Raw genomic sequence first — 13,499 nt, 5'->3', positions numbered from 1 at the left:
ACCCTCCAGGTGATGCTCATGCTGTCCAAAATTTGAGAGGATGGATCTAGACTTTGTTTTTTGGCCTGTCTATACTGCTTTTCAGTAGTTCCTTGACCCCAATGATGGGAAACTAGAATTCATCTTTAAATAAGTGACATTATTTTTAACAACTCTGAGAGGTATGGATAGTGCAATGCATAAGCTTTGAAATTATCTAGATATTCCCTATTGAGATTATAAACCTCTAGATAACTTTAATCAGGTAACTTTAGTTTCTACTATAAAATTTAGGCAGTGATATATTCATTTTGCTATTTCTGTTTAGATTAAAGAATATATACACACTACACAAAATGTACACCTCCCACTATGTGCTTTATTCAAGACTAGGCATTATTTCTTGAATAAATCTGAGATCACAATATAGTATAATAAGTGTTTTTATAAATATGGTACACTTAAATTTGAATTTTAGATAAACAAAAATAATATTTAATGTAAGTATATCTCAAACATAGTGTATAATATTCTTATACTAAGAACATATTTAAACTGAATAACATTTCTTATGTGAAATTAAAATTTCACTGAGTGTCTTATATTTTTATTAGCTTACTTTGGTAAGTGTATTAATATTTTACACTAACTGGACCAACTAACTGGGGAGGAGATGACTTTTCCAGAAGTAAACTTGAAGTAATTAAAGGAAAATAAGAATGAGCTAAAGAAGATAACACAATTAAAGTGTTGGTTATAAAGTCTCCCTATATCAGTGAAAATTATTTGTTAGCAAGTAGCAAAGATACATCTAAGTTTATTTAATCCAAAGGGGGGATTAATTGTAACAGTTAGGAGTGTCTTCTCAAATTCAAAGATCCATGGACAACTAATCCTGGGAAGAGCAACCACGCATTGAGGCATCTGGGCGCATCTGGAAGGACCCTGGCCTTTATCTGCAGTCCTGGCTTCTTCTCATATTTCTACTTTGTTCCGGTATTCTTGCAGAGAGGTTTTTGACATTTCACAATCAACATAGGAAAAAAATATGTCACATATTCAGCTCTCAAGTTTCTATTTTTTCTGTTCATACAAAATCTCTGAATTTCATGAGTTCAGTTCCACATTACCCAAAACAAGGACTGGCCAAACTTGCCACATGATCCAGGGTAAGTTATATGAACTTGTCAGTCCTTCTGAAATGATGTGGATGTTTTCTTGGAAAAGGCCTAGTGTAATGTAATATAATTGGCACATATCATATGCTTCCAAAACATTAGTGTTCTTCCTGTCCTGGAAAACTATTGACTTGTGCTGATTTCCATCCTTTAATTTTCAGTTTTAATATACTAATAGCCCTTAGTGAGGTCAGTAAAATAAGGAACAAGTTTCAACAAGGAAGAACCTTAACTTGTGGATGGACTTTAAAGATCCCCAGGAATACTTACATGTGCTTTATGAGAGGAAGACAGAGAAAGAGAGCAGAAAGACATAATTTAGGGTATTTATAATAGGTCATGATGAGCAGGACCGTTCAAGTTCACTTCTGCTTGAATGTGACTGTGATCTTCTGTCTTTCTGTCTTAAAGTCTTGGCTTCTGTTATTTGATATCAACCTATTTACCTATCTTCAGGAACTCTAGGAATAAATTAAAAAGATTTTTTTGACATCTTAACCTTCAAAACATTTCTGGTTTCATTATAATTCACATAGAATCTGCAAAGGTATTGCTTTTAAACAGATTCTGATTTTTGAAAAGTGATTGATTATTCTCTGTACATGGGTGCAGTATAATTCCCCAGCTTATGTGTTTTTCTGTTTGATCATGCATTATCATATTTCATCTAGCACCTTAAACATTGATCAGGTTTCTCCATTATGTGGTTCTTTGATCTGTAATTTATCCATCTATTTGAAAAAAAAAAAGGAATTATATGTAATAGAAACAATAAAGGATAAGCCAATTAGAGGACATCCCTAAATAATAATAGTTGATGCAAAGTTAACTCTCAGACCCTGTGGCCTAAAACTCCTTTTGAATTAAATAGTGAGAGACTCTGAGCACAGTTAGGTATAGTGGGGAGTGGGCCAAGGACAGAGTGGGCATGAGTTGGTAGGAATTCTGCCAAGTGTGCTTGTCTTGAGAAGAGCTCACCAAGGCTGCTATAAAGCTAATTTGTAACTGAAATTCTCTTGTGGGCAGACAAATGTAATGTTAAAGAGAAATTCCATTATGCTTCATCAAGCAAGACTTACTAAATGCCCTATTTTTACATTTTTCTTTCTGAAAATACCATTCATCTCACCTCTTCCTGCCTTTTGTAAACAAAATTTATTAACTCCTTTCAGCACCTGGATTTTAGCTCTCTCCTCTTTTTACTATCTTTTTCCTCTACTCCGGTCTCTTTGCATGCTCTCCTATGCAAATGCCTCATGTCTCTTTTTTGCATAACAATAACAAACATTAATTGATATTTACTGTTTGTCAGGCACTTAGCTAAGAAGTTCAGTTGCCTTATCTCATTTAAGGCATTCAGCAGTCTTACTATCCCTATTTTTTGATGGAGAAACTGAAGCTTTGAGATGTCAAGTGACTTTCCTAAATCACACAGCTCCTAAGTTTTAGAGCTGGGATGCAATACCAGATATATCTGGGTAGGGAGAAGGCTCCCAGGTCCATGTTCTTAAGGTTTCTTTGTGATGTATGTCTCTTACTGAACATTTGGAAGAAATGTAAAAGAAATGTGCTTTTTAAAACACCTACAAAGTTTTACTAGAGGTAAAACTTTGCTATCTTTTTCTTCCTTCTGTACTACTTACGCATAGTGAATTTTTAATTTCTAGCACTCGTATTTGTTGATCATTTTGAATTAATTAATACCTTTAAAATGCATAAAACCAGAAATCTTATTTTACCAGCAAAACATATTTTGGTATCTTTGAAAAAAGTATATCTTTCATGCTATTTTAAATTATATCCTCAAAGTGGAACAAATAATTCATTATCATTTGATTTTTCAGCAATGCTACATCATGTTAGAGAATACTTAATTGTTAAGTAAAAAATTAAATGTGGTTCTGTGAATATTTCTGATGATGAAATGTCCTTTTTGTTTCTAATATATTTTATTCAAGGAAATGTACCAGAATTTCTAAAGGAAATTCTAGGAGAAGATTAAAATTATTTTTTCAATCTTGCACACACTTCTGGTCCACAAGATGAAAACTTCCACAAATGAATATTGTAGGCTTGTGTCTGAACAGAAAGAATGGGAAGAGTGAAAGCATCAGCTTAATTACATTGGTGGAGTAGGGAGGAAGTCTGTATGCAAATGATTTCTATTACAGTGGTTCTGAAACACTATAAATGCTGTACTTTGTTCTGGGACAAAGTATTCCTTACACTTGAAGCTGATACACTTTTATGTTTCAAAATGAATACAGGGTGCTAACTTCACTGAAAAGGTTATCTATTGGTAAAGAAAGCAGATTAATTTTAAATAGCTGTGACCCTCTAGACAAATTCTATTTCAAGTGAACTGGGAGGAAGTTGAGTGTCCTAGTTTGGCTTGACATTCTCTGCTTCTTTTGAGAATTTGAATGTAAACTCCTCATCATCATTTTTTTTTTTTAACTTAACATGATCAACTCAGAGTACCTTTATATCAGGATATACTTTTGAAAAAGACAAAACCAGGTTAAAACCTTCTTGCTGTCCCCATCAGCACTGTGACCTTGTCAGTAAAATTCTACTATTTATAAAATGGGGACCAAATCTTTATAAATTGAAATGAAAATAAATAAATGCAGTGATTATACTAATATATCACATAGTAGGTATCCAAAAATATTTAAATTTCTGTCCTGTTCTCTCTTCAGCAAATCCCTGAGCACATCTTTGACCTACCTGTCAATAGCTAAAACTTTCATAGCTGAGGCATCTTGCCATTTATACATATACCTGTACACTTTAGTTTCCTGGTTACTCCTTTTGCCACCCCTGGACATGCTTCCTTTCTTTGCATGGAAAGCTAAAGTTCAAAGAGACAAAGTAACTTGACCATGATCATAGAGTTGATAGAGAGCTGGGGCTCCGATCCAGACCTCCTGACAGCTCATCATCCTGTGCTCTGTGTGCTGCACTGAATCTGCCTACTTCATCTACATATTCAGGAACAACCATGTGTTCTGGGCTCTGTTTTCCTCACACTTAATTGACAATTAAGGATCCCACTGTATGCAAGAGGAAAAAAATAGTAGTTTAATAGATATAGCCTCCAGAATTTTTTCTAATTCAGCCACTCCCTTTTGTGAAAATCAATGTTTTAAGATATGATTAGTATTCTGAGCATGGGGTGATGGTAAACATAATGTTTTTGCATTATCATGAGATGGCAAAATTACCCATTCTCAAAGGAACAGCTGCTGCAGGGAGGCTGGCACCCATGCTGCCTATGTTCTCAAAACTATTTTAATTGGTAGTTTTCTGGATTTTTTTTTTCTTTGTCAGAGAGGAAATGTATGTGTAAATCCATTAAACCTATACCAACTGTTATGATGAGTGATATCACTGAATCTTTGTAAAATGTTCCATCTCAGGATTTTGAGGCTGCTCTGTGTTCTCACTGAGGCAAGGGTTTCTATAGCTCACCTCCTCAAGCAATCATTGAAAAAATATGTACAAAACAAAGACAGGAAAATTCTACCCATACTTTTTGTATAATATCCCTTCTATGGGCCTAAATGTTTGAAATACTGTGAAAACATATATGAAACTATTGATCACATTAGATATATGTGGTCCTAAGAGGAAATTGCCCACATTTTGAAGTGAAGAAGACCTGAGATCAAATCCAATGTCCACCCAAATTGCTGACAGCTTTAAACAAAAGACTGAACCAGTTGGAACTACTCCTCTCATTTCTCTAATATAAATAATAAGTCTTATTCCACAAGGTTACAGAAAGAATCCAGTAGTTAGGAACATTAGAAATCAAAGAATATTACACCATTATCAATAACAACTATTAATCAGGAACATATTGGGCACTTTGTAAGGGCTCATGTGAACATTATCTATTTTAATCTTCCCCCAAGCCTTTGTACTACATATTGCTATTATATCCAATTTAGAGATGAGAATATGGATACTTAGGCTAAGATAACTTTCCATAAATAAAAATTAAGGAAATAGAGGACCCAAGGATTGAACTGAAACTTATTATTTATTAATTCAATTAATATTTGCTCATAATAGATCTCCTAAGCAAAACTGGACTCTGGAAAGAGGAAGTTGGAAATGGGAGTTACATAAGCAATCAACCATGTTCACTTTACCCTGGCTACTATGTAGAGAATAAATTAAAAGGTGACAGGTGAGGATTCAAAGAGATGAGGCAGGTGGTTGTGAAAGTTCAGGTGAGAGATGAAGTTGGCACCAGTAAAGGTGAAGAAACCTGAATGAACTAAAGATACACTGAGCAGGTGCAGCTGAATGTGTGGTGATGGCAGGAAAGAGAACTCAGGCATGGATAGCCCTTGTCCCTGACTCTGAGCAACATGCTGATCTGAGTTGAGGAATTCTAGAATGGATATAGAGTGATGACATCTTTAGCCTCAAGCCCCATGCTCTTAACCACTATTAATGCTATCACTAATTGTTATTGTGAAAATAAAAGCACTTGAAATCTATGCCACATAACTGTAAACTACCCAGAAATGTTTATGGAAAAGTCCAATTATTCCTTTCATTGTGCAAATGAAAAAAAAAATGAAAGTCTGACATAGAACTCGCCATAGTTCTTAGTTTTCAAAGTAAGTACCTTGAACAAGATTGCAAATCTCTTCAAACTTCATTAAATCTGAATTTTAATATTTATAATGTTGTGAGATGAATTTGATGAAGAAGTATTTGAAGATAATTTGCCAGAAAGTTAGCAGGTTTATTTTAGATGATTGAGTCATACATAATTTTCATCTTTCCAACATTTTATATTTTTCAGATTTTCTAAAATGATTGTATATTACTTTTACAACTAGCAAATTAAGAATTTTAGAAAATTTAATGTATAAAGTTACATTTGTTATGTCTATATAGTCCATAGTTATAAGTCCTGAGAACCACTCAAATCATAACCTTCAACCAAACCAGTTTAAAACCAATCAAAACAATGATGTAATTCACAGATATCTTAAAATACATGTCCTAAGTATGCCATAAGACCTGCAGCCTCTATCAGCATGAATTGAAGTTCAGGATGGAAACTGACTAGTAGTGTGCTCAGTGTGGGGAAGGCTGGGAAGGCAGAGAGAGCTTAAAGTTTTCTTGATTTCTTGTAGTTTAAATATCCTTTCAAATTTGAACACTTAGCGATTTCTTATACTTTTTACTTCCTATTATCATAAAAGTAGAAAGTCACAAATATAAAAATATTCTTTTTGAGATCCTCCCAGCACTGTTGAATCTTGCCTCCTTTTCTTCCTTTTCAGGGTCAATGATTGTATCTTGCGGGTGAATGAAGTGGATGTGTCAGAGGTTTCCCACAGTAAAGCGGTGGAAGCTCTCAAAGAAGCAGGGTCTATTGTCCGGTTGTATGTGCGTAGAAGACGACCCATTTTAGAGACCGTTGTGGAAATCAAGCTGTTCAAAGGGCCTAAAGGTAATAAAAAATTAAATGACTCATGATTAGACATGAATAGCAAAAAATATTTGGCTAGAGTTTGTACCACAACCCACCTACAACATACCTTCTTGTATTCTGACATTCATTGTTTACCAAGAGATTTTAAATTCTGCAGTAATAGTTTTTATAGAGAGGAAAGAAAAAAATAGTCTTCTTTCTTTCTTTTTTTTTTATTTTTGTGGCACTGGGGATCAAACTCAACACTTCATGCATGTGAGGCAATACTCTACCAATAATCTATGTTCCCAGCCTAAGAAACCAAAACTCTTAATATGAACTCAGATAAGGAAATGACAGACTTATGTAGGAATGCCTTTAGTAATAATAAGTAGCAACAACCATTACATTTTTTGAAAAATTTTTAATGCATGTTAATTTTTCAGATATAAGTGATAAATCCTCTCAGTAATGTAGTAATCTATACTGACATAAAAATGATAACAATTACAACACTTTATGATTTGCTTTATTTTTGTGATATTCTTATACATTATGCCCAAAAAGTATTACATAGTATTTTATACTTGGAATAACTAAAATAAACTTTAATTTTTTGAAGTGTCTCAGATCTATAATGTTACTGTGGTTACTCTGAAGAACTACATAGGCAGTAAGATGAATCTTCATATCAACTTTTTTTTAATGTAATTTTTTAAAATTTATATATGACAGTAGAATGCATTATAATTCTTATTACATATATAGAGCACCATTTTTCATATCCCTGGTTGTATACATAATATATTCACATCAATTCCTGTCTTCATACATGTACACTCTAGATAGGGCAGAGGGGTTGGAGGGGAAGGGACGGGGCATGGGGTAATTCATACCAACTTTTAAGAATGATCCTTTTAACACTATTCTTTAAAATAATAACATTTAATATTAGTTTAGTAGTGTTCAAACATTTTAGAAAAATCTATTATTTGGCTTTACAGTATTTAAATATTTTTAGGTAATGATTAGATTAATCACTATATACTTTGAGTGAACCATTTCCCTTTCCTTTAAAATCTATTTCAATTCTAATACTAAATGTGATTAAAAAAAATAAGCATGCAGTTTCCTCTGGGAGACAGTAATAGGTGGTCTTTAATATTTCAGGCCTAAGAGTCAGAACTGAGTTTAAAAGCTTGGTTCAGCCAGTTACTGGTGGAGTCACCTTGATTAGGCCACCCCCTTCATTATTAAGTGGGGATCATAATGGTATATCTACCTCATAAGTTTTCTGAGGACTAAGCATTAAACTAATAGTGGGTACATAATAAGCCAGTCAAGCCTGATGAAGAATTCAGACTTTAGACCCCAAAGGTCTAGATTGGAACTCTGCCTCTGCAGCTCACCAGCTGAGAGGCTGGGTAAAATGATTAACCTCTCTTTGCCTTTTCTTAGACTGGGTAAAATAATTAACTTCTCTTTGCCTTTTCTTATCTACAAGAAGCAAATAAAAATAGTACTTGTTCTTAGAGAAGTTGTGAGAATTTGAGTCAATTTGCATTAAATATTTAGAATAAAGCCTTACACAAAATAACTGCCCAATAAATATAACTATGGTAAACATGTTATTTTTAGTATAATTTACTGTATATGATTTTAGCCTGTATAACAATCGTTTGGTAATATAAGGAAAATACTGAGAGATCTCTCATGGGTTAAATCCCAGTGTATTAAAATCACAGACTTAAATTTCAAGAAAAGGAAAAAATAAAGCATTTTCATACTATACTCTTTAGTGGTATGGAAGAAAGACTATCTATTATTCTTATCTATTTACTAAAATTGTATTGGCAGTGCACCTGAAATTTAAACAAAGTAGGCATGCATATTATTATTGAAACTACATACTACATTTAGATAATATGTAGCTATTTCTATAATTCAGTTATTATCAATTATTCAGCACATCCCTAAGGCAAATACTAATTTTAAGCACCCAGCAAAATATTACAGTTCATTCACAAGCGTCCAACTTTCCAGGTCACTTGATGACCTCCAACTGCTCAGCAGAGCACTTAAAAGCTATATAGAGAATTGATAAACCAAAATGTCTTAATTTTATCAAGAACACACTTTTGAACCCTTATTTTTGGCACTTGGGCAACCCTCCAGCTGCTTTACTTAATTCTGAACTCTTATTTTTGAGCCTGGAGTTGGGCAGGAATTGCTTTGCAACATGGGGCAGTGGGGGTGTGGGGAAGCTTTAGAAATGCACATGAATCAACCAGGTATACTTAGGCAATAATCCACCAAAATTACACAACCTGTAGAAGAGGGGATCATACATGATCTGGTGTAATGAGCTAAGGAGAACAAGGATAATACTGGAAAGAACTTTGCATGGTGAAAGCCAGATCCTGCCAAATCCCCCATTAGGCCTGTTGGAATTATGCTGAGTTAGTTACACTTCTTGTACAGTTGTTATGCAAAGGTCATTGATTTGGAATTGATTTCTCTATATAAAACTTGTTGGTTTACAAGAAAATTAACTATTCTAATCATTGTTTGAATAACTAATGCCTCTTCCAGGGCCTTAAACACAGGAAGTGCAGAATCAGCATAAATGAAATAATTAAATTTGATCTTATTCTAAATCTAATATCTTGCTATCTTAACTTCATTTAGCAACTTATAATTATTTTTGACTTATGGTACATTTGAAAGAAAGTTCTATCAATGTTTAGCTTATACCATGAAGAGCCATGTGCATTGTGGAGGATGAAGATGAATCAGCTGGAGTCTCCTCAAAAAGTTCTAATGCAAAAGAAGAGATCTGTTAGGGGTTACTTGGAAGAGGCAGAAAAGGAGAAAGGATTTGTGCTTTTTGCTGGAAATACAATTGATGCCACTTATTAAGAAACTGGACAGGGGTGTGTCAAGGATGAGGCCCAGCTTTCTAGTTGGGGTGCAATCTGTGAGAAAGTTGAGATAATGAAGAAATAATTGTGGAGGAATGACTAAGCATTCGCTTCTGTACATGGTGGAAGAATGGGGTGCATATGAAAAGGAGATCTCAAGGAACAGAAGTGGGGAAGCTGAAAAATCTGTCAAATTCACACACTGGTTCCCCCCACCCCATATTTTGTCAAATATCTGAACTAAGGAGATACCTGAATAATTGACTTTCTCCTATCAATAATGTTTGATATTAGAAAATCATAAATATGTCTACTTTAGATATTTTGAACAGTTATAAACATTCAGTTAATCCATTTTGTAGACTTTCTTCATATCCAGACTATTTTCAATTGGAGGACTGTTTTTATCTGTGCACATAAGAGGTAAAGAGTGTTATTCCTTCCTTTTCTGTAAGTAAATGTTATAGGATTCTTTGAAACAGTAATAAAATGATTATATAAATTAAATTTTACATTTTTATAATTCAATACTATGTTTTATTCCTTCTATCCATTGCACAAATTTATAATTCTGAGATAACCTTTGATATTTGTGATTCTGCTTTTATAGCAGTGTTAATCTTCCAATATTTAGATAGAACTACCTGTTTGGTGATTTATAGCTATGTATTACGATAATAAGTATTGGGGTAATATGCAAATATGATATAGAGTATCTTAACAATATGTAAGAATTTCCCTAAACTAACAGAGATTTAGTCATTGAAAGAAGTTGGGGTATCTGTGTGGGGGCAGTCAATTGAGTGAGAAGAAAGGATAATCATATGTACAAAGAATTGATTAAGCAAATCCATTTAGGTTTGCCAAGCAACTGAAAATCAAATAAAGTAGGAAAATTTGAAGTATGTTTGTGGGCTCTTAGGAAATAGATTTACAATAAAAGATTTCTAGTGACTTTTCCAAGGACACGGTAAGTCATAACTTCTAAGGAGCTGTATAAAATTAAGCATATATCAAACTGTTAGTTCCTATGGCCTAAAAATTCATGTAAAGATTTCAGAAACTGGTCATTTGGCCCATCTATTATTCCATAACTTGACTTTTAGTGTATAAATAAGTCCTATAGCTTCCTGTAGTGAGCAAAGAGTTCAGTGAATATTGAATAAGCTAGCATTGTAAATGAAAATTAAATACACTGTCCTTATACTTAGTACAGAGACTGCCTGCACTGAAATCCACGCACCCCAACCACCATAATGGACAGCTTTCCTATAATATGGGGTTTTAGGTTATCAAATATTTTATTTGTCCATAATTTAGTTGTTCATGACCAAGCAGTTTACCTTACCATTGGTAGAAAATAAACACAAAGATTATACAGCAAGTTCCATTACTGGCACCCAACAAATAGCTACATGGAAGGATACCATATATTCCCCCAGTCTCTTGCCATGTGGTAAATTATAATGTGTATTCATTTTTTAATACATGTGCAAATCTGCTTCTGAATGCAAAGAGCAGTTTACTTTTTATTCAGGCCCATATCCTGGACTCCAAGTTCCCACTGGTAGGTGGACCTGTTTGTGATGAAGACCATTCTGAACAATGATTTGACCCTTGGTAAACACAGTAGCCAATTTAACTGTTTGGTATGGGGTCTCAAAGCACTAAATTTTCCTTTTAGTGCTAAAATTTTTTCAATCCTTTTGAATTACCAAAATAGTCCCCTTGGGTACACAAGGGGATTTGCTTGAGGACATATATAATGAAACCTTTTATGGGGATAAATAATACAGAATCAAATAAAATGCCAAACTCTATGTATTAAACAAGGAAAACATTCTTCTTGGAAATAAATTGGAGCTGAGTTACCACTTTCTCTCCATCAAAAAAAACAAATCTTTTTTCTAATTGGATAAAGGACAATGTATCTGAGACTTCACTTTGTTTTCTGGCACATATCTGTGTAATTTGTTATGTATGCATATTGTTAATTTCTGATTATTTCTGGATGCAAGGTATTTGTAGATTGGAGGTGTTCCCTAAGCCAATATTTGTTCACTCTTCATAATTATGTCTATAAACAAGGTCTCTCCTGAGATATTATAGCAAATGATTTATGCATGAAAAAAACAAACTGCAAATATTGCCACTGCAATGCCCACTGTTCTCTACATTATCACACATTGGGAGAGTAGATCACTTGATTGCATTTGCTAAGTGTGTTGCTCCTTTCATTTGCTTTATGGGACTAACATGGCCATCAAGTTTTTGTTTGTTTACTTATTTGCTATTTAAAGCTAGTTCGTTTTTAACAGAATTTATGATTAGTGACTCCTTGTGTATATTTTTAAAGTCAAAATTATTTTTATCATGAAAACTTCAGATTTAAAAAAAATATACTGTACTGGATGTAGTTTGAGTTTTCTTTAAATTCAAAGTTTTATTATTTACAGAGAAAACCTATGAATAGCTATCAATATTCACCAAGCTGAATTTTTACCTTGATAGCTTGTTTATTAAAATTTTAAAAGGAAATTTATTGACATAGTAAATATTACAAAGGTAAATCTTTTCAGTTTCTGGTTAGCCACAAAGCAACATGGTTGAAAGACTTTTGGATTTGGAGTTGGAACCTAAGTTTAAATCCTTCCTCTATCAAAGTATTAATTGGCCATGAAAAATACAGATATCATGCCCAATATATTTTAAATGCTTTTCTTCCATGTTTACTTTTTAAAAAGCAAACAGTAAATTATCATTTATTCACTCAATAACTATTTTACTTCAGAAACATTATTTCAAACAGTTCTAAATGCTAAATCGAAGAAATGAGGATGAATAAGGAAGTTTTGACTTTTCTACCAAGTATCTGACATCTATCTAGACTGAAATAATGCAGTCCTCCTCTGCTGACTGGTCCTGGCTTCATGCTGAATTCATTATGCTCTCATAACTAAATCCATCTTAGTTCCCCAAATCATTGACGAATGTACATTAAATCCTCCCTTCTATGGAACACCGAGGTCCAATAAAATTAAAATTTGCAGTACTTTTTATTCATGGACTATGACTCCTAATGTCATTAAACTGTCAATCAAAAAAATCTTACACTTCTCAGACATTGTCTCTGAACATAATTCAATTGTGGCTAGATACCTTGAAAATTTATTTCACATGGAAAATTTAATGGAAAGATAAGATAAAATCTATTTTAATATCCATAAAGAAAGCCAATTTAAGAATCTTTCAAACACAGACTATGCCATGGGTTGCCCAATTACAAGTACCCACCAAGAATCCACTAAAAGTTGAAAATTTGCACAATAATGGCATTATTAATATAAGTCAACACTGAAAAGAGAGCAATTTGGAGGACACAGGAGTCAAAATGATACAGGAAACAAACTAGGTACATTTTTCTAGGTGAGTCAGGATCTGATAATACTGAATGAAGAAGGTCTGTGACTGTGTGTGCTTTGTTCAGTCTAGTCCGTTATACCTTCATACTTCTATTCTGATTACAAGCTGGAAATAGAGACAAGCTGCCCTCACATGGAATGGTAGTCACAATATAGTGTGTAAAATATACATATAATTAGACAATTACAGTGCCACCATATAAACACATGCATAGACCTCTACAAGGTAACCTTGATCAACATGTTTAACTTCTCCTTTAATAGTCTGGGAAGAAACTGCTTTACAATACTGATGATAGCTATTTACTTGGGAAACTGCTCTAATCAATAGATATTTTCCCCCTAAAATTGAGCTGGAAGCTAGAACTACTCTGCGATTGCCCATTTGTCTTATTTCTGCCCTCTTCAGCTCTAATGGACATTCTTCACAGGAGAGCCGTTAGACATTTACAGGTCACTGTCATTGCTTCTTCCAGGCCTGTTCTTTAGACCAAGTCACCCCAGTTCAGCAGCCATTCTTGATACATTATCATTTGAAGATCTTTTCATTTATTGC

The 13,499-nt window shown here is 33.6% G+C and overlaps 1 protein-coding gene across 11 annotated transcripts in view; it reads left to right on the top strand.

The window, feature by feature from the left end:
• Dlg2 (discs large MAGUK scaffold protein 2) overlaps positions 1-13,499 on the top strand; it is a 2,015,095-nt gene that overhangs the window by 1,459,875 nt on the left and 541,721 nt on the right. For all 11 annotated transcript variants that reach the window (XM_071616557.1, XM_027942606.2, XM_034636731.2 and 8 more), the window contains one exon: positions 6,470-6,639. In XM_071616557.1, the coding sequence (XP_071472658.1) occupies positions 6,470-6,639 (170 nt within the window). The remainder of the gene's footprint in view (positions 1-6,469; positions 6,640-13,499) is intronic.

This window comes from Marmota flaviventris, chromosome 9 (assembly GCF_047511675.1).
Source record: "Marmota flaviventris isolate mMarFla1 chromosome 9, mMarFla1.hap1, whole genome shotgun sequence".
Lineage (NCBI taxonomy): Eukaryota > Metazoa > Chordata > Mammalia > Rodentia > Sciuridae > Marmota > Marmota flaviventris.
This window is presented reverse-complemented; position numbering and strand designations above follow the sequence as displayed.